Source organism: Halichoerus grypus, chromosome 10 (genome assembly GCF_964656455.1).
Source record: "Halichoerus grypus chromosome 10, mHalGry1.hap1.1, whole genome shotgun sequence".
In the NCBI taxonomy this organism is placed as follows: Eukaryota; Metazoa; Chordata; class Mammalia; order Carnivora; family Phocidae; genus Halichoerus; species Halichoerus grypus.
Genome location: NC_135721.1, coordinates 115,108,650 through 115,131,413, shown reverse-complemented (window position 1 = coordinate 115,131,413; position 22,764 = coordinate 115,108,650). Strand labels below are relative to the sequence as shown.

Below are 22,764 nucleotides of genomic sequence, written 5' to 3'. Positions count from 1 at the left end.
AGATAGCTAGAAAAGGATTTTCTCTTTCTCTCTTTCCAATTTGTTGTTCCTCCATATTCCAGCCTAGAGTGGATTGATAGCAGAAGTTTCAGCAGCTATCACACACTATGAGGTAACTGAGAAAAGAGCCCATGGTCTGGGATGGTAGAACAGAAAGTAAGAAGCCTAGATCACTGATGACACCATGGGGCTTCCAAGTAAGCCCTGGACTTACTTTCTTTTTTTTTTTTTAAGATTTTATTTATTTCACACACACACACACACACACACACACACACACACACAGAGGGAGAACAAGCACAAGCAGGGGGAGTGGCAGGCAGGGGAGAAGCAAGCTCCCCGCTGAGCAAGGAGCCCGATGTGAGGCTCGATCCCAGGACCCTGGGACCATGACCTGAGCCGAAGGCAGCTGCTTAACTGACTGAGGCACGTAGGTGCCCCGCCCTGGACTTCCTTTAAATTTGTTTTCTAAATGTTCAGTGTAGAAATACAATTGATTTTAGGGGTACCTGGCTGTCTCGGTCAGTAGGGTGGGTTTGGGCCTGTGTTGGGTATAGAAATTACTTAAAAATAAAGTCTTGAAAAGAAAATGAGGGGAGGGAAGTTCCCAATGAGTTGGGAAGTGTTCCCATTGCTTGTATTTTATGAAAGAATTTGAATAGGATTGATATTATTACTTACAGTTTTGATAAAATTCACCAGTGGAAGCTGTCTATACCAGAATTTTCTTTGTGGGAAATTGTTTAATTATGAATTCAATTTCTTTACTAGATATAGGGTTATTTAGATTTACTATTTCTTCTTGTGTTCATTTTTGTAACTTGTATCTTTCAAGGAATTTGTCAATTTGATCTAAAATATCAAACTTCTTGGGGCACCTTGGTGACTCAGTTGGTTAAGTGTCTGACTCTTGATTCTGGCTCAGGTCATGATCTTAGGGTCTTCAATTGAGCCCCACATTGAGCCCCACATCAAGCCCCACATTGGGCTCCATGCTTGGCTTAAGATTCTCTTTCCCTTTCCCTCTGCCCCTCCCCTCCCTCTCTTTAAAAAAAAAAAAAAATCAAAATTCTTGGCATAAAGTTGTTCAATATACACTTTGTTATCTTTCAATGTGTGCAGGATATGTAGTGATGTCCTTTCACTTTCATATTAATTTGTGTTTTCTCTTTTTTTTCTCCTCAGGTTTACTAGGGGTTATTGATATTATTAATTTTTTTCAAGATCCAACTTCTAGCTCTGAGTTCTCTATAGTTTCATTTTCATTTTGTTAATATCTGCCTTTATGCTTATTTCCTTTTTTGTGCTTATTTAGGGTTTAACAAACTTTTTAGAGTAAGGTGAAAGCAGTGATCACTGATTTTATACCTTTCTTATTTTCTAATTTAATCCTATACAGAGCAAGAAAATTTCCTCTGAGGACTATTTTTGTTAAACCCCACAAACTGTGATATGGTGTATTTTTATTATCATTGAATACAATGTTTCCTAATTTCTCATGACTTTATTGAGCCATGGGTTATTAGCAGTGTGCTTAATGATGGAAAGAAACGTATTTCTGTCATAAAGGAACCACTATGGTTTTAAGGTTTTCTGTTTTATATCTGTTATTTACATATTTAAATATTTTTAAACATTTAAATTCAATTAATTAAAATACATTATTGGTTTCTGAGGTATAGGTCAGTGATTCCTCAGCCTTATATAATACCCAGTGCTCATTACATCACGTGCCTCCTTAATGTCTATCACCCCGTTACCCCATTCCCCCACCTCCCTCCCCTCCAGCAAGCCTCAGTTTGTTTCCTATGATTAAGAGTCTCTTATGGTTTGTCTACCTCTCTGATTTCGTCTTGTTTTATTTTTTCCTCTCTTCCCCTATGGTCCTGTTTTGTTTCTTAAATTCCACATATAAGTGAGATCATACGATAATTATCTTTCTCTGACTGACTTATTTCACTTAGCATGATACCCTCTAGTTCCATCCACATCCTTACAAACAGCAAGATTTCATTTTTTTGATGGCTGAGTAGTATTCCATTGTGTGTATGTATATATACACATACACCACATCTTCTCTATCCATTCATCTGTCAGTGGACATCTGGGCTCTGATAGTTGGGCTACTGTGGACATTGCTGCTATGAATATTGGGGTGCAGGTGCCCCTTCAGATCACTATTTGTATCTTGGGGGTAAATACCCATATTTAAATAATTTTTAATTTCATTAAAACCAAGTGGCCTGAATTTCTAGTTTCTTCTTTACATATGAAAGTTTTTTAAGATTTTATTTTTAAGTAAACTCTACACCCAACGTGGGGCTTGAACTCACAATCCTGAGATCAAGAGTCACATGTTCTACCAACTCAGTGAGCCAGGAGCCCCCAACACTTTTAATAAGCAGAAATTATAAAATTCAAAAAGTAACAAGAGGTAAACATTGCCCTGATATCAAAGCCAGAGACACTACAAGAAAACTACTGACCACTATTTCTGATGAACTGATATGAGTCCACAACAAAATATTAGCAAACTGAATTCAGCAGTATATTCCCTCAATATAAGAGCCATTTATGAAAATCCCACAGATGACAAACTCAATGGTGAAAAATGAAAGATTTCCTTCAAAGATCAGGAAAAACGCAAGGCTGCCTGCTCTCCCTTCTATTCAACATAGTATTAGAAGTTCTAGCCAGGGCAATTAGGCAAGAAAAAGAAACAAAAGGCATCCAAATTGGAAAGGAAGAAGTAAAAATTATCTTTGAAGATTATATAATATTTAGAAAATTCTAGATTCTAAACAAAGAACTATTAGAACTAATAAGTACATTCAGCAAGGCAGGATATAAAACAACACAAAAATCAGTTGCATTTCTATACACTAACAATCAATAATCTGAAAAAAATTTAAGAAAACAATTCCATTTACAAATAGCATTAAAAAAAAAACCCAGGAATTTACTAAACCAAGGGGGTAAAAGATTTGCATACTGTAAAACTACAATACATTGTTGAAAGAAATTAAAGAAGACAAATAAATATAAAGACACCCTATGTTCATGGCTTAAAAGACATAATATTGTTAAGATGTCAAAACAAACCAAAGAGAATTACATATTCAATGCAACCCCTATCAAAATCCTAATGACATTTTTTTTTGCAGCAACAGAAAATTCTATCCTAAAAATCATGAAATCTCAGGGACCCTAAAAAGCCAAAGCAATCTTAAAAAAGAACTTGGAGAACTCACATTTCCTGAGTTCAAAATTTAGTAAAACCTACAGTAATGAAAACAGTGTGGAACTAGAATAAAGACAGACATAATGACCAATGAAATATAAACTCCAGAAATAAACCTTTTGCATATATACATACGGTCAAAGGATTTTTGACAAGGGTGCCAAGCCCATTCGACAGTCTTTTCAACAAATGGTCCTTGGAAAACTGGATCTCCATTTGCAAAAAAATGAAGTTAGACCCTTTCCTAATACCATTTACAAAAATTAACTAGAAATGGACCCAAAACCTACACCTAAGAGCTAAAGTTATAAAACTAAAGTTATAAAAATTTAGGTCAATGCACAGAATAGGAAAAAATATTTGCATATATTTGATAAGGGATTAGTATCCAGAATATAAAGAACTTCTAAAATTCAAAAAATAAAAAACAGGGCTCCTGGGTGGCTCAGTTGGTTAAGTGACTGACTGCCTTTGGCTCAGGTCAAGATCCTGGAGTCCTGGGATCGAGTCCCACATTGGGCTCCTTGCTTGGCAGGGAGTCTGCTTCTCGCTCTGACCCTCCCCTCTCTCAGGCTCTCTCTCTCTCAAATAAATAAATAAATAAAATCTTAAAAAAAAATAAAAAAGAAAAAGAAAATAAAAAACAACCAACCAGATGCAAAGATGGGCAAAGAAGTTGAATAGACATTTCCTCAAGGAAGATATACAAATATTTGGTCAACTAGCACATGAAAAGATGCTCAAAATCATTTATCATTACAGAAATACAAATAAAAACCATGAGATACCACTTCATACCCATCAGATTGACATTTTTAAAAAACAAACAGAAAACAACAACCATTGATATGGAAAAACTGGAACCTATGTACACTTTTGGTGGCAATGTAAAATGGTATACCCACTGTGGAAGACAGTCTTGAAGTGCCTCAAAAAAAAAACCACAGAATTACCATTGACCGGGCAATTCCACTTCTGAGTATTATACACAAAAGTGAAAACGAAAACTCAAACAGATATCTGTACACTCACATTCACAGCTGCGTTATTCACAATAGTCAAAAGATGTTTGAAACAACCCAAAAGTCCATGAACAGATGTATAAATAAAATATGGTATATACATACACTAAAGTATTATTCTGCATTAAAAAGGAGTGAAATTCGGATACAAATGTAACACAGACGAACCTTGGAGATACAATGCTAAGTGAAATAAACCAGTCACAGCACAAATACCATATGATTCCATTTATATGAGCAGTCAAATTCATAGAGACTGGAAGTGTTAAGAGTTATCAAGGGCTAAGGAATGAAGGGGACAGGAGAGTTATTGTTTAACAGGCATAGAGTTTCAGTATGGGATGATAAAAATCTTCTGGAGATGGATGGTGTTGATGGTTGCACAACAAAGTGAATGTACTTAATGCCACTGAATTGTACACTTAAAATGGTTAAAATGGTCAACTCTGCTGTAAGTATTTCACCACAAAAAAACACCTTAAATAAAACATGTTAAACAAAACAAAACATAAAGTTACTTTTTAAATATGGAAAAGAAAAACAAATTGGAGAATTGAAAGAAAGCAGGCATCAGAAATCAGGGATTAATTGGTGAGCAGTACTGTACTGATAATTTCTATTTTTTTTTTTTTAAGATTTTATTTATTTATTTGAGAGAGAGAGAGAGAGCACAAGAGGGGGTAGGGTTAGAGGGAGAAGCAGACTCCCCGCCGAGCAGGGAGCCCGATGTGGGACTCGATCCCGGGACTCCGGGATCATGACCTGAGCCGAAGGCAGTCGCTTAACCAACTAAGCCACCCAGGTGCCCTGTACTGATAATTTCTAAATAACCTTTTTAGTGCTGTGTGAATAGATAACATATGAAAGGTCTCTAGGAGAAAATATGGTGATAAATACATAGGGTAATAAAAATACAAAATATTTAGTGAACAATGACCTTTGGGCAACTCAACTCAAGAAACAATAAGAACTGTATTCCTTGCTAATTCAGATCTTCATAACAAAATCTTAGGATCAGTCTTACTTCTAATCTACAATGTTTAGAAAACTCACAGGGCAGATTTTCCAGTGCGGGGATCAATATAGGTGGTTGTTCTTCTATTGTGGTCCACAAAGTATGGAATTCCATCAACTGTGAATCTCATTTCCCAGCCTTCAGGTAAGGGCTTTTCATTTAATTGGCTACAAAACACAGGCATACAAATAAAAAATGTTGACCTGTTTGTTTCCCAAGTACACAAAACAAAAATTATCCATAAATGCAGCATCATTTAGATCATTTAGTCCAGTATTTCCCATTATTTACTAGACCTCTCTCTATAGATATTCTACAAGCATGTTAAACATATCAATAGGTTCATGGAACCACCATTCAGTTTCCACCTACCTGGCCTGTAATCCCCATCTAATGACCCACCTAAACAGCTTTTGGTAACCAAGTTCTGCCCATTCTGCCTTAGAAGCCTTCATATTCATCGCTTTTTCAATCCCCAAGAACATCCTTACCCTGGCATCATTCATCTCTCTTCTAAACTTTCATAATGGCCACCAAACTGGTTTTCCTGCCTCTAGTCTCACTCTGGTCCTATACTCATTTCATATTGCTGACAGAGTACTAAAACAGAGATCTGATCATGATTAGTTCTCTTCTTAAAGTGATATTCACTGTTCACACTACCAATGATAAGCCCTGAACTCTAAACAGCCAGCACTCACTCTGCCCTCAGCATTCCCTTTCAGGTTTAACTCTGCACTCTAACTCCAACTCCCTTCTGTGAACCCTGTGATTTCATAGTGTAGTGCTACTCACCATTTCCCTAAACAAGACATGATCTGTCATACCTCCAAGTGAAGCCTTTCCCCTTGTCCAGAAGATCTTAATTATTCCTCTGTTAAGGTAACTCAACTGTTCTTTCTGAAGTATTTCTAGCCACTTCCTTAATACCTATCTTTAGACTTTGGTTAATCCATCTTCAGTTTGTTAAGAATGTATATATAGTAAGACTATAAGAGGAGTAAGTGAGACAATATATTGTCTCTCAACTTCAGTTTGTTAAGAATGTATATATAGTAAGACTATAAGAGGAATAAGTGAGACAATATAAGTAAAAAGCTTCACACATAGTAAGCCCTCAAGTTGTAACTATTAGTATTCCCCCTACTATATATTGGTCATTCTCTTTGAGTCTCTCAAAGTACTTCCTTCATACTGCCAGCACAGCATTTGTCAAGTTTTTCAGCTTGTGTATCTGGCACCAACTTCCCACCCTGCAAATACTACATGAGTTTTAAAATAGGAACTAGATTATAAGGCAATAGTGCATTTTTATTTGTTATAATATTAAAATAATTGGGCCATTAAGCATAAATATTAAAAACTACTTACTTGTGAACCTAAGAAATTTTTACATTTTAAAATATTCCACTAGAATGGGTAGAGAATTATTGAATACCTCCTTTGTAGTTTGTATCTGTGTGTTGTCATATTGGCAGCTACTCTTTTTAATTAGTTAAGTATAATAAGTGTTCCAAGTTTTTACCCATATTTGCCAGTTTGTTTTCCTCTATTCTACAGCTTCAAATTTTCTCACCTGGTGGGTTTAGTGAGAGAGAGAGAGAAAATGGTAATGTCCAAGTTCACATCAGAAAGGAAGAAAGGGAGGGGTTGGGGGCATTTAAGCTGACTGGTTTGAGAGAGCCACTATTGCTGACAGGATTGTCATTTTCCTTAAGTGTACCTCAGAACATAAAAAAAAAAAAAGTGAACTTCAGAAGAACAAAAGGCTGAGAACCATTGTCTAGAACAGTATTTTGTAAACTATGTCGAAAGGTTAAGAACATTTAGCTTTATTCACGGAGCTGAATAGAAATGTCAGATAAAATAGATTATCAAAAAATTTTTAAAAGGTAACACTTATTTGTTATATTTTCAAGATAAGCTCAGTAACAAATTGTTGTCTTGAAAACAAAACAAACTGGATAGAACTGGGTCATTTGTATTATTTAGTAACATGATTCTCACTTTAGCCCTGACACTTTAAAAGTCTAAGGAGGAACAAAAAATGGTGGCAAATTACAGAAAGGTGACATGGTCTATTCTGTCCTTCAAGACAGAATTTTACAGAGCAATTTAAAATGTTACCTTTGAAATTCTTCTTCATTTTTGGGAAACTGAATATATTTAAGTTAAATATTGTAACAACATAAAAAATGCTGTGATGGGGCGCCTGGGTGGCTCAGACGGTTAAGCGTCTGCCTTCGGCTCAGGTCATGATCCCAGGAGGTCATGATCCCAGGGTCCTGGGATCGAGCCCCGCCATCGGGCTCCTTGCTCAGCGGGGAGCCTGCTTCTCCCTCTCCCTCTGCCTGCCGCTCCCCCTGCTTGTACACTCTCTGTCAAAAATAAATAAAATCTTTAAAAAAAAAAAAAGTTGTGATATTAGTATCCAGAAACAGATTTTATTTATTTATTTTTAAAGATTTTATTTTATTTATTTGACAGAGACAGAGACAGCGAGAGCAGGAACACAAGCAGGGGGAGTGGGAGAGGGAGAAACAGCCTTCCCGCTGGGCAGGGAGCCTGATGTGGGACTCAATCCCAGGACCCTGGGATCATGACCTGAGCCGAAGGCAGACGCTTAACGACTGAGCCACCCAGAGCCCCAGAAACAGATTTTAAATTTAAAGCATATCATTAGAACAAAGGTTCTTAACTTTCAATCAAGGGATGTGTGAAGAATTAATCATACCAAAAGAGAGGTCTGGCCTCTGCCCTCTGCTACTGGGAGGTGATCTCTAGGCCTCTGGAATGTCCTGCATGTCAGGAGTATCTCTGTTTGCTTGGGAACTCTGAACACCAGTCAACAATGTGATTTATGATGGAGGCTTTGGGACATCTCACATCAATTCCAACTTCTGGAGTAACTAGAAACTGAAGATATTAGCTCAAACTCTGGGACAGGCCTAGAGGCTAAAGGTTAGCTATCCAGGCAGTACATGATGGAGCCCCAATAAAAACTCTGGATATAAGACTTAGGTGAGATTCCCTGGTTGGCAATACTCCACGTATACTATTCCACATCAATTCTGGGTATTTAGATCCTTCTCACATTCTGTCCTGTATCTCTTCCTTCTGTTGCTTGTAATTTGTATCCTTTCCCTATGATAAATGTAACCGAGTATAATAAGCTTCAGTGAATTCTAGTCTCTCAAGTGAGTTATCAAACCTGAAAGTGGTTGTGGGAACCCCTAAATTCATACCCAGTTGGTCTGAAGAGCAATTCTGGGGATCTCCCAGTTTGTGGTTGATGTCTGAAGTGAGGGCATTCTTGTGGAGATTGCTCTCTGGCTTTATAGCTTGCCAACTTCCTTGCAGAATAGAACCCTCTGGTGGTCTGATAAATGTACAGGATTAGATTTCATTATGGGCTGAATTGTGTCCACCCACAAATTCCTATGTTAAAGTACTAACCATCAGTAACTCAGAATGTGACCTTATTTGGAAATAGGTCATTACAGACATAATTAGTTAAGATGAGATCATACTGGAGTACAGTGAGCCATTAATCCAATATGGCTGGTATCCTTATAAAAAGGGGAAGAAATTTGGACACTTGAGACATGCAGACCTGAAGAATGCTATGCAAAGACTGCAGTTATGCTGCCACAAACCAAACTACCAGAAGCTAGGAGAGGGGCTTGGAACAAATCCTTCTAGTGCCTTCCAAGGGAGCAAAGCCCTGCCTATACCTTCATTTTGGGCAGCTCTAGCAAACTAATACAAGTACTATTACATAATGCTACAAAGAAAAGCAAGTAGGGGTGCCTGGGTGGCTCAGTTGGTTAACGTCTGCCTTCAGCTCAGGTCCTGATCCTGGGGTCCTGGGATCAAGCCCCACACTGGGCTCCCTGCTCAGTGGGGAGCCTGCTTCTCCCTTTCCCTCTGCTGCTCCCCTTGCTTGTGCTCTCTCACTCTCTCTCTCAAAGAAGAAAGAAAGAAAGAAAAGAAAAGAAAAAAAGAAAGAAAGAAAAGAAAAGAAAAAAAGAAAGAAAGAAAGATAGAATATACAGTTACCAAACATTAAAAAGACAAACTTGTCTTTGAAATACAAACTTCCAGTTATGAAATAAATGTCACAGGGATGTAAGGTACAGCAAAGGGAATATAGTCAGTAATACTGTAATAACTTTGGTGACAGAGGGTCATTAGATTTATTGTGGTGATAATTTCATAATGTATATAAATGTCAAATCACTGTTGTATACCTGAAACTAATATAATATTGTATGTTAATTATACTTCAATAAAAAAGGAAAACTTGTAATAATAGTATGTGTCTATTAATACATTAACTAGCATGTTCTTGCAATATGTGTAAATAGTATTTTGAGATAACTGCAACAACTGCAAAATGCTATTAAAAACCTATGATTTCTATACTGGTGGGAAAGTCCTAGGCACTGCTAATTCTACTATGGTTGTAGCTTATGATCACAATGGAAGGAAACATTCAATTTCAGGTAAAGGTTAAAAAACTAAATCTGTATTTATTCCCCCTAAGTCACATATTTCCTGAATTTTCTCCAGTGATCCCAGGTTGCAAAACCCTGCTTTAGACTAATCTGGACTTACTAATAATAAATAGGAATATTTGAATACATAGTATATTGGTATAAACCAATGACTTTTTTCCCCTACTCTCAAGAAACCCACATCCATTATACGACAGTAATAGTGTAATTTTTTTCTCTTTCTAAAGGATATGGGTGAGTAATGTTTAAGGACTTTGGGGAAAGAACTTGTAACTTGATTTTTTCCATAACTGAGTCAGAAATATAGTACAATCTTTAAGAGATTATCTATATACTAGTAACTGAAAGTTTCTTACCCTTGACTTCTGGGGTCTTCCCATTGTGTAATACGAGTGTTGTGGTTGACAAAATATACTCTACCATTGCTGTCTGTTCTCTTCTCTTAAAGAAAAAACAAAAAGGCAAAGCATTACGGTTGGCATAGTCTTCTTCCACAAACTAAAATAAAATGTGCTGAATTTGCCCACTTCTCATTGCATTGATTTTATAGCTTTCAAATCACAACTTTAAAAGGTTTAATTTATTCTTTCACTTTTAATTCATATACCTGCTAGAGTTATTCAAATATCATTACATTCTAGAAGCTAAACAGATTTAATTCACAATGCCTGGCCCACAGGACTTTTTTGTTCAATCTAACCAAAGGCAGCAAGAATAATTAATGTTTTAACTTTTCATACATGACCTCATTTTATCCTTAACAGTCCCAGGAGTAGATGGTTTATCTTGAAGATAGGGAAACTTGGGACAGGTTAAGTGATCTGCCCAAAATCTCAGAATTGAGTAGCAGTGACAGGATGGAAAGTCAGGTCTCTATTCAGGCATTTTTTGCATACCGCATCACCTCCTTTCTTACAATATAATGGGGGAGGAGGGATACAACTTGTTTCTTTGTTATATGCTAGGCGTTACTCAACTACGGAAGACACGGTTTCAAAATATATCCTCTTCCTTAATACACTCAGTTCCCAAATCCTAAATATGTAGAATAACGTTCTACACAAAGGCTGGGCAAAGGGCTCAGTTCTTTAGTTTACTGCCTTTGAAACTGCTACTTCTTTCCCCCATCTACCTTTGCTTTAGGATTCTTCTTGTTTTCTTATTCCTGCTCTACAAAATTTCTCCTGTATTCCTCAGCTTTCTCAGTAAGGTTTAGAAGACATATGGATATCATTTTCTCTTTTAATAACAGAAAAGTCCTTGAAATTTTAATATTAAGTTCTGCTGTTTTGAACTACTGAATTCTCTATTCCATTACCAATTAATTCTTCATCAAGATAATTCCTGTACCTGAATTTTTTTAGATGTCTCCAAATGAGGTAAGTGAAGTAATGAAGAATATAGAATGGATTCCAACATTTTTAAAAGCATAGTTTCTAAAAATTAGCAATTTCAAACAAAATTTTAAGGTTAAATTCTAAGCTGATGAAGCCATTTTTTTATCCCTTTGATATCTTTTTTTTTTTTTTTTAAAGATTTTATTTATTTATTTGACAGAGAGAGACACAGCGAGAGAGGGAACACAAGCAGGGGGAGTGGGAGAGGGAGAGGCAGGTTTCCATGGAGCAGGGAGCCCGATGCGGGGCTTGATCCCAGGACCCTGGGATCATGACCTGAGCTGAAGGCAGACACTTAACGACTGAGCCACCCAGGTGCCCCTGATACCTATTTTTCAAATAACAATTATTTAGATCCTTTGGCTCTTTCTCTGAGCAAGCTATTGCAGGACAAGTCTTTAGCCAAATTATATAGTTTTGTCAAATTAGTATTTGGTGACTTTTAACTACATCTCCAGCACTAATTCCATGATTTCGAGTATAGTGGTAATATGGGAGGTTAGAAGGGATATACCAGTGAGTATCCTGAACCCCATCCTAACATCTCAGCTACTTATCTCACTTGAGCCTAAGATGGAAACAGAACCCCAAGTGTGCGTAATACACAGATAAATGGGATTCTGCATCTTGTGACACATTGTGAATATTAACACTGGCTTCACTGGTCATGGCATCTTGAGTGTGAAAAGTAACCAACTTTAAGTCTGTCTCTAAGGCAAAAAGAAGCATCCACAGTGCTACAGCTGGCTACATAATAATGTTAGTTAATATTCTTGGCAGTCACATAAATATAAAATTTTAAAATATATTTGTATCCAAATAATTTTTAAAGTAATTTTTATAATCTAAAAATAATACCCTAAGTGCATATCTGCCACGTAAGTTCAGACTTCAGGGCCAGAGATTTTCTCTTCAAAAATTAACATGAAGCAGGATAAATTCAATAGAAAACTTCTTTTCTATATATGTTCTAAGTATATACTGCTGATATCAGCATTTCTTGGAAGAAGCTGTGAAAAACAAAATTTCAAAAGGTGGATGCACTTGCAACTGAAGGCTCATCTGCTTTTAATGAGAGGAAGTACTGTGGCTTTAGAGCTGATTTTACTTTGTTGAAAAAAGTCACATGATAAACAATACTGAGATTACTGAATAGCAAAGTGAATGCAGATTAGAGCCCTTCCTGACTTGATGAATAAAACAGTAAAAAAACAGAAGCTTCTTGCCGTTCTATGTATTCACAGCAACTCTCAAAAGGAGAAAATATCTTTATACTTGATGGGTAAAACCAGCTATATAAAGTCCTATTAGACTACACTGTTGAACCAAAACCATTCTTTTTCTCCAGCCTCTTTAGTTTGCATGTATTAAAAATTCTTCATTGTCAGCTTGTGAGGTGGTAATGTCTGGTCCTAGCACATGAAGTCTGAAAGGGATGAGGAAGCTGGATTTAAAATACGTATCATGGAGGCACATGGGTGGCTAGGTTGGTTAAGCATCTGACTCTTGATCTCAGCTCAGGTCTTGATCTCAGCGTCTGAGTTCAAGCCCCACGCTGGGCGTGGAACCTATTTAAAAATAAATAAATAAATAAATAACGTGTCACAAAAATAATGCTGTCTATTTCAGAATGTAAACATAGGCTGTAAACTGGGGTTTTAGTTTCTGGGTCAATCCTGAAGATATGTCAGGTAGGGTTTCATCTGTTACAGTACCAGTGTTGTCACTGATTGCACAAATAAGGCATGTGCCCCAAAGGCAGAGAATCATAAAGCAGTGTTCAATCTAAGTAACAGGGTGATCATGAACTCATCTAGGAAGGGGGGTACACCTCAACTTCAGAAGTGTGAAACCTAAAAATAAGCAGAATGTAAAATAAGCAAGGCAAAATTCTGATAACCTGGGTAAGCTGGGATTGGGTCTTTAGAGACAATATTTTAGGGAAGTGTTGCTGGCTAAAGTTAGGAAAAAGAGCAAGATCCTAATGATGACCAAAATATTTTTAAACTTTAAAAGAGTAAAATAATTCTGAATTCCAATAAAAGTTAACTATTAAGACAGTCAACTTAGAACTTCTAGGAAATTTAATACCTATTTGGCACTCTGAATTAAACTAACACATCCAAAAACTTCCCACATATTCACTCAAGCAAGAGCAGGCTATCATCCATAAATATCTGATTTTTAAAATGACAAATGCAATGAAAAAAATCATGTGACTTACCCCATCCAGGTGGCAGGGGACCAAGGGGATCAAATTCTTTATTTTGTGATGTAGTAAACAAATCTTGATTCTAAAAAGAATAACAACAGCAACAACAAAAAGGTGAATTAATGAACAACCTAACTAGATAACCTGAAAGCAAGGTTACGAGTTCTGGTAGGTCTTCCTCGGTCATGTGCAATGTAACACAGAGTTCACATCTTAGAGATGTGTCACACAGTCAACAGATATATGCCAATACACTCTGGAGAAAGAAAAAAAAAATCTTTGTAAACATTAATGCTTGAAATTATTTGAAATTCAAATATTACAAATATATAATCCTCACCCTCAAATGATCGTTTTCTTCTTCAGCTATAACTCAGTAAATTAGAGAAATATATAAATCCCCAAAGAGTTATTTATAAACAACAGTACCCAGAGTCATCGGATGGCTGAGACTAACCTTGTATTTCTAACTCAAAAAGAAAGAATCATATACAAAACATGGGGTATATACAAACATTGTGGAAACAGAGTTGCAGGAGCAGGAAGAACAGGCTGTCAGATGAGTGAAAGGAAAGAATTCCAGTTGGAAAGAGTTGATAAATCTAGATCTGTAAAGAAGACTTCTTAAACTTCTGGTTTCAAATGACCACACTGGTAGAGACAGAAGTCTGGCTAGATAAAAGGAAACCATTTGGAAAAATGAGTCAACCATTAAAATAAGAGAAGCAGAAGTCATAGTGACTATGTAGGGTTAATGGGTATGTTTTGGTTTAAATGTATAATAAAGTGGAGATAACATGGTCTCTCAGGAAGATTTGGTTAAACCCTTTCTCCTTCAGTAAGATAAAATGAGTAAATAATAGATTCTAACTGCCCTTTTTTTTTTTTTTTTTTAAAGATTTTATTTATTTGACAGAGACACACAGCGAGAGAGGGAACACAAGCAGGGGGAGTGGGAGAGGGAGAAGCAGGCCTCCTGCTGAGCAGGGAGCCCGATGCGGGGCTCGATCCCAGGACTCTGGGATCATGACCTGAGCCGAAGGCAGACGCTTAACGACTGAGCCACCCAGGTGCCCCCTAAACTGCTTTTTAAACAAAAATTATTAATGGAAAAAATATATGAGTAAAATAAGGAGAGTGACCCCTATATACCTAGCACCAAGATTCAACAATTATCAAGACTGCCAAATTTTCTCTTCCCTCTTCTTTGCCGAGTCATTGAGTCATTTCACCCCTCTGTATTTGAGCAGGTCTTTCTAAAATTTGTGGACATCTTCTCACATAACCACAATATTGTTAATCACATCTACCAAAGAATCTATGTTAATTTTATCATCTAATAACCGGTCACTAATTACATGCATTTGATTATTTGTTCAAGTCAAAATTCAAACAAAGTCCTCACATTACATTTGGTTGAGTCTCTTAAGTCTCTATCTATAGCAGTTCCCCCTATTGTTTCTGGGGTTTTTTGCCCATGTTATTGACTTATTACAGAAACTGGGTAACTGACTGAAAGTTTTAAAGCATATGACAGATATTCTATTTCTGATTAAACAGCTCTTGGAAGATAGACCTATCAAGAACCGGCCTTGCTCCTCCTGATAGACACAATTATGAAAAGCAGTGAGAGCAGAGAGACCAGGGAGAAACACTATAAAAGGTCTGAATACTGGTTATGGAACAGGTCTAAAAAGTCTGGCATATGACAAACTATTATGATAATTTTCTAAGACCCAAGCCTATCCCAAGTCTAAGACCCAAGGCTCTTCCCTAGTTAAATAAACTGGGGACATGTACATTGAAGCCATGGGTGGGAAAGAGCCATTACACAGTGTTCCAACATCAACCATTTCCATTCTGAGGTTAAAAATGCTAGGTGTAGGGATGCTTGGCTGGCTCAGTCAGTAGAGCATGTGACTCTTGATCTTTTAGGATTGTGAGTTCAAGCCCCATGTTGGGTGTGGAGCCTACTTAAGAAAAAAAATAAAAGTTAGGTGTATGAGAGTCTACCAGGGGAACAAAGGCCACTTTATAAAACAATATGCCAACACCCCACCACTTTTTAAGCAGCTGATAGTAAGAATGTTTAATTCATTCAATGCAGTTAATATTGCTGGCTGTGTTAAAGGTAGCTAAAATAGACTGTTTAAGTTATGATTTAAAACTATTCTATAACAAGAGCAAAGTGGAAGAATTAAAAAAAAAAATGGTCAGATAATTTTGGATAAGAGTAAAAAAAAAGAACATGGACAATGAGATAAAAAGCTGCAATTCAAGAAAAGTTCCAAAGACTCTGAGTATCAAATTGGTGAAGTTTACAATGAAGCAATATATACTGTTGGTGCCCTGGAAATATATGCTAAATCAGTCTTTTAAAAGAATGTTTTAAAAGATGATCTACTGTAAAAGTAAGATAAAGAGCACATTTACAATGTGGATATGAGGGAAAGAAAAAATGAAAACTAACATTTCTATCCATCTAATATGTGCCAAACATATTAGGAACTTTATTTTACAGAATCCTCAAAAAAATTCCTGAGGAAATTTAATTATACTTTTTACAGATAAAGTAAATGAGTCTTGATGAGGTTAAGTAACTTTCTCAAAGTCATATACAGAAAGTAACTGTATCCCCAGGATTCAAACCCAGATGTGTCTGACTCCAAAGCCCATGTTCTTTCCAATGGACACCCATGTGGAAAATAGCTTTAAAGAAGGCAGGCAAGCTAGGCATTCAAACCTAGAAGAAATTTGGCCAGGTATACCAAAGCTGATTATAATTTAAAAGAAAGGAAGATGTTAAACAGCATAGAAAAAAAAAATGAGTAGGGTAAGACAGACAAGAGACAAATTAATTTCACTTCTAAAACCACTGGGAAGAAATATAATGACAGCTGCCTATAGAAGGTGGCAGGAGAAATCGTTATATGCAAGAATCTTAGTCATAACTAGGTAGTGAAGGGAAGGCTGGTAATAAAGATGATTTTTTTTAAAATTTTAAATCAATGAATGAAAACTATTATGGTCATGAGATCCAAGAAATAGACAGGAATATGGAGAAAAGGGGGGAAAAAAATGCTCAGAGAGGACAGTAATTTAATCCGATGTATTCTAACAGAGAGGATACCAAAGGTGGTAGAGGGGAAGAGATGAAAATGGAGGTCAGCTTCTCTTGAACTCTTGGAGAGTTGATTTTCTTTGGTCTAAGTTCTTTTTTTTTAGGATTTTATTTATTTATTTGACAGAGACAGAGCGAGAGTGAGAGCACAAACGGGGGAACAGCAGAGGGAGAGGGAGAAGCAGGCTCCCCGCTGAGCAGGAAACGTGATGAGGGACTCGATCCCAGGACCCTGCGATCATCACCTGAGCCGAAGGCAGACGCTTAACTGACTGAGCCACCCAGGCATCCTTTTGGTTTAAGTTCTAAATATTACTCAAATGAATCCCTTTTGTTTGGCCCATAGAATCATATTTCTCCAAGGACTATATTCCTTTCCTCAGAGAAAAGATCTATAATACTTTATGATTTGAGAGACTATAAAATTCCTAGCACCAAAGACTGCGTTAACAAAACATTAATGTATTTTGGTAAACTTATAGCTATTATTGCAATATTACTCTAAAGAAAAATATGTACAAACTTAAACCATTTCCAGAAAGGAAATGCATACCAAAGATAATATAGTTTTGAAGCTAGAATAATATATTTAGCATATTCATATAAGGAATCAAATTCCTTTAGTCTCCCAGGGCACCAATTAATTAGGTAAACTGTACTTTCATATGTTACAAAGTGATTCAATTCTGTCATTAGTTCTATATAACCACTTAATAGTCAGATGCTCTTAGAGCCAAACCTTCAAATATTCTGCCAAGCTAGGGAGTATTAAATTTAGAACTGTTTTAATTCTCTTCAAACCACTTGGGTTTATTTTTACTATCCTTTTGCCCATGAATTTTAAGTTGTCCTAACTTCTTTTTTATTTTTGACATTAACAAAGCAAAGGAGGTTGAACTTTAGAAGTTTTCAAAGAGGTAAGAATAGATCACATGCACAAGAATACTCAAGACAAGGTCTAAACATAATATCTATCAACAGCAACAACTTGGTGCCCTCTTACTTGTCTTTTATTACTTAACATTTCACATGCAAAAAAAGGTTAAAAACAAATACTTATTAAGTTTATAGTGTAACAGGCTACTTACCCCATAAATAAATCTCTGGTTAAACTGCTGCATTGCTCCTTGCAGCTGACTACGTTGGAGCTGCCACTGTTCATAGTTCCGGACAGATTCCAACGTTGGCCTCTGCCACGTTGTTGTTCTTGTGAAATGGTCAACATAGTAAATACGTCCCATGTTGTCAACCCGCCGTTCCCAGCTAAATCAGGACAAAAACAACCTAATTCAATAATTACTTGTCATCTAGATATGAACTAAACAGAACTTCATCATGGCCCTGGTGCAGGTTTGGTAAGATTTTACCTTAAAGTACTTTTGATTTACCTGAACTCTTTTATTTTATATATTTTTAAACGGTCCCTAAGTGAACACAAATGTTTTTAGAAATTTTTCCTTAAAAGTTAAGATGTATCAGGTTTTAAAAATACAGTGTATATTTAGTGAGTAAGTCTCAAATAGTAATTAAGAAAAAAGTTCTCATTTTCTTTCCGACACTCTTTTGACTGTTGAAATCCTAATAGGGAGGGACACAATTGTATATACAGCTTTTCAGAAATATCAAAAAGCACTTTTCCCGCAGAATTATAACTGATCATTTCAAATGGGTGCATAAACTTTTTTTTAAATTTATTTCAGAGAGAGAGAAAGTGCGCAGGAGGTGGAGGAGAGGGAGAGAGAGAATTCCCCACTGAGCGTGGAGCCTGACATGGGGCTTGATCTCACAGCCCTGAGAACATGACCTGAGCTGAAATCAAGAGTTGGCTGCTTAACTGACTGAGCCACCCAGGCGCCCCTCAAATGGGTGCATAATATTAAGTAAACATTAATACAATAACTTGTTGATTTCTACTTTGTTTATGGTTATTTCCAATATTCTCGTTTTATAAATAGTAAAATAATAAATACCTTTAATACATCAATTTTTTTCTTCCTTTGCATTACTTCTTTAGGATAAATTTCCTGGAGAGGATTACTAAGGGTATGTGCATTACTATAGTTAGATATACTTTCTGTAAGAGTTGCAACTAATTTATACTACCACTAGCAATATTATGTGGTAAAGTTCCTCTACAATCTCACCAATACTGGATACTATCTGCTAATTTAATAAGTAAAACAGTATCTTTTAGGTGTGTATTTGAGATCATAGCAAGATTAAATATTTCCCTATGTTTGCTGCTGAATTCCCTTGAATAAAAATATTTTCTTCCATTTTCTATAATGTAAATGTTAAATGTTTAACATCATGCATTAATATATCCTTTAATTCCCTAACTATTCTGCAGTGACTTCACTATTATAAAGTTTTTTTATATAATAGGGACTTTATCTTCATATATTATGACGGGCTTTAATAATTCTTATTCAGTTAAATAATTACTCTTGAAGAAACTAATTCTAAAACCTTGTGGTTTTAGCCAGGTAAAATACAGAAAGGAAAACATGGAAATAGCAAGACCTATGAAATCTTTAAGTCAGAAATGAATAAAAATAAATCATTCACCATGCTCAATCAATTCTCTCTCTTCTTTCTAATTTGCACCTACCACAACACAAAGTGGATACTTTATGGAAACTTCAGAAAAGACTGAAAGGAAGAGGAAAACTAGGGATATAGGGAAGATTTTGTACAGATATAATATTCTATAGTTCTGAATACTTTTTTCTTCTTTAATTCAGATACTTACCCAGGAGGTAGAGGTTCTGGTCTATCCCAGGTTGTTCTTTTTTCAATATGATCTACATAGTAAACTCGTCCATGCTGGTCCACTCTCTGCTCCCAACTTAAACACAAAATTTAAAAGGCACTTATCTTTGCTATTTTCTCTTATATGACCATATTACAGAACTGAGGCAAATAAGCATGTCAATATAAAAAGAAGATACCAAAAGAATTTAGGAATAAAGTCAAGAAATGTTATCCTGAGGATGACAGAGTGGGTAAGACTTCTTCTGCAGCAGTATCTGCTCAAGAGATGCCTTGTATTTGTAAAGAGGTTTGAGGTATATGCACTCAGGAAACAAAGTCTACCTCAATCTGATCGTGGTATATGAAAGACTTGGTGAAAAAAAAATGCTGTAATTAATGTTTTGAAATCTGAAGAAAGACTGAGCTGCTAACTGAAAGGCAAAACACAATGTGTTCTAGAAGAACTGAAATCAAAGACTAAGATTTTATCAGATGTGTCTCTGCACAGTCTAACAGACAAAATCAATCTGGGTATTCTAGTCTCCTTGATAGGTTAATCCCCAAAGAGAAGAAGACAGGAATAAACCATCACAGCTTAGAAGTACCAATCACTTTGGAGAGCACAAGTTTCTGTTTGCTAATCCCTTGCACAAATAATTTTCTAATTTGGCTTCCCGTGTAGGTTTCGCAAAAGGAAAATGGCCCAACTACCCACAGTAATATCTGTTTAGCAATTAAAATTTTCATCATAAGGGTTTATTAATTTATCAAGCAATTAATTTTAATTAGATTCCAAGCCCTGGATTAATTGAATGCCACAATGTATATAAGTATGTAAACTATTAGAGCATTAAATTTTTAAAATAATTAGAAGAGATTAAAATGGGATTATGAATACTAATTTTCTCAGTTTTTTAAAATTATTACCACTTTGCTATAATGACTTTATGATGGGAAAATTTTATTTTAAAAAGTGTTTTTTCCCCCTTCAAAGAGAGAGCAATCTGAATTAGGTGACTATTTTATATTACATGGCATTGGTTAACCTACTATGGTTCAGAGTCCTTCAATTAAAAACAAAAAAACCCCACAAAAAAACAAAAACCTTTGCCCTGGAAATGAGGAGGGGGTGGATTTCTAATGTGGTGAGTTTTTTTGGTTCAGTTTGACTCTAGGCACAGCACCCCCAAAATCAGTTACCACTGCTTGAAGATGGTTTTTTAAAGAATGGAGTTCAGTATTATTTTCCTTATTGGTAAGTATATGCAAAAGCTGAAAGCAAACAAATAGTAACCAAAAACAGTTACTTACCCAGGTGGTAGGGGAGCCTGAGGTACAGAATTTAATGGCCTAGGGCCTGAGCCTCCAGATATAGTCAGAGGAATTATTAATCCAGATGTTGCTCCTTCAGATGTATTTGAATTTATATTTGTTGGTGGCAGAGAGCCTGTACTGGATCCATCACTTTCAGAAGTGGCAGATGGTGAACCATTAACAGATGCTATAAAAGATTTGTGGGAAACAACAATCTTTTATTTTCAGATAAGTTTAGGATAGAATTTTAACTTTAAAAAATAAAAAGGTAGGGGCGCCTGGGTGGCTCAGTCGTTAAGCATCTGCCTTCGGCTCAGGTCATGATCCCAGGGTTCTGGGTTCGAGCCCCGCACTGGGCTCCCTGCTCAGCAGGAAGCCTGCTTCTCCCTCTCCCGCTACCCCTGCTTGTGCTCCCTCTCTCGCTGTGTCGCTCTCTGTCAATAAATAAAATCTTTAAAAAAAATAAAAAAATAAAAATAAAAAGGTAGATGACAAACAGAAATTTTAAGATGGATATGCAGGTGAAAATTACTTAAACTTTTTAAATAATTTTTTAGGTTCCATCTACCCTATGTCTCTTTATTAATTATGAAGCACATACAAATTCTGATTTCCTGATACAAGAAATAAAAACTATTTAAAAAATAAGGAAAGCACTGATATCCTTTGGTATTATAAGTTCATTTTGTAATTTTCCAGATCCTTAAAATTGTCTTTTCTATGAAACCCTGAAGATCAAAGACCAATTTTTGATGTTAGTTAAAATACAGAAGATCTGACTGTTAAGCAACTACATTCTTATAAACAGTTATAAAGTACATATTACATTTTCAAGAAAGACTTGACAAAACAATTCCTCAGGGAAGTCACCAATATTTTGATAAAGTAGTATATAATCTTAAAGGCTAGGAATATATTATTAACACATTTTCTACCAAAAAAGGGGGGAAGATGTATAATTAAAAACAAAGTCGTTTACTAAAATGATTTGTAGACAACTAATTTACTTTTCCAATAATATCTGGTTTAATTAATTCATATTGCCTGTCTACATACAGAAGGAAAAGTGAAAGATTAAATATTCTATTCTGGGTAATCGGGAAAAATGGATATTCTATCTACAGAGGTTTATATTTTTACTACATGAAATATGTTCATTTGTTGTATAATTTTTGCTTCAAAATGTGAGTATCATTTAGCATTATTGGGTTACTTGCCATTTCTAATTGTCTTTTAAAGGATATAATGATAATAAGCAAGCAGATCCTTGACAGTATGACATGCTTATGTCCACACTATTACAAACCCTGCCGAAAAGTTGCAATCTTATCTATACTGCCTATACTTTTAATAATGCACTTATGGTTCTCTTTTTTTTTTTTCTCACTCTCAATAAAGCACTTACCTCAAGAACTTCACCCTGGAGGAAAAACTTAGGGAAAAGGCACACATTAGTCTACCTATAGAAAGATCATTCTTGGCCAAAACTTAAATGTAAAAATACAGCTAGAACACTGACCTAAAAGGGTCTTTTGACACTTACCTGAGGATCAATTCCCAAACAGAATATTATTTACAATCACAGTATGGACAGGTACATCCCTAGTGTATGGCTGGAATACGCACCTGGTCTACATGGGGTAGGTGGAGGTGGTCGTGAAGGTCTTGGAGGCCTAGAAGGTTTAAAACCACCATTTGAGAGTGATGGAGAATTATTCCCATTGACCTTCCTATTTTCACCAGCCCCTGCATCCTCAGGCTCATCTGATCCATTTGTGTTTGTTCTGAGTAAGAAAGGGTGAAACGGAAGGGAAAACAAATGCTCTTTGAATTTAACAAAAATAAGAAGACCAGAACTTAAAATTTCTGGTCAGCCTTATCAAATACATAAATAGCCCTTGGGTAGAGTCTTATATACAACCCTCAGAGCCCACCCAGATATAGAGTAAGGGGTTGCCGAAGGGCACAGAAACACTTGTGAACCTTCAAAACTATTAGGTATGGTGATTCGGATTTCAAGTAAGTCTTTGGAGGCCCTATAAGCAGGAACAGAGTCAAATTCTCAAAATCCCAATACCTTAGAAAGGGCACTATTTTATTATGAGCACAGATAACATCACCATCATTTTCTTGGTTTCCACTGGCTCTTGATATTATTCAATTTTGGGATA

At 36.0% G+C, this 22,764-nt stretch overlaps 1 protein-coding gene across 7 annotated transcripts in view; it reads right to left on the bottom strand.

Moving 5' to 3' along the window:
• The window catches only part of ITCH (itchy E3 ubiquitin protein ligase), a 121,690-nt gene that overhangs the window by 23,457 nt on the left and 75,469 nt on the right, over positions 1–22,764 (bottom strand). For all 7 annotated transcript variants that reach the window (XM_078057105.1, XM_078057106.1, XM_078057108.1 and 4 more), the window contains 7 exons: positions 22,220–22,377; positions 20,591–20,780; positions 19,278–19,373; positions 17,614–17,788; positions 13,417–13,486; positions 10,152–10,236; positions 5,317–5,445 (listed from right to left, as the gene is read on the bottom strand). In XM_078057105.1, the coding sequence (XP_077913231.1) occupies positions 5,317–5,445; positions 10,152–10,236; positions 13,417–13,486; positions 17,614–17,788; positions 19,278–19,373; positions 20,591–20,780; positions 22,220–22,377 (903 nt within the window). The remainder of the gene's footprint in view (positions 1–5,316; positions 5,446–10,151; positions 10,237–13,416; positions 13,487–17,613; positions 17,789–19,277; positions 19,374–20,590; positions 20,781–22,219; positions 22,378–22,764) is intronic.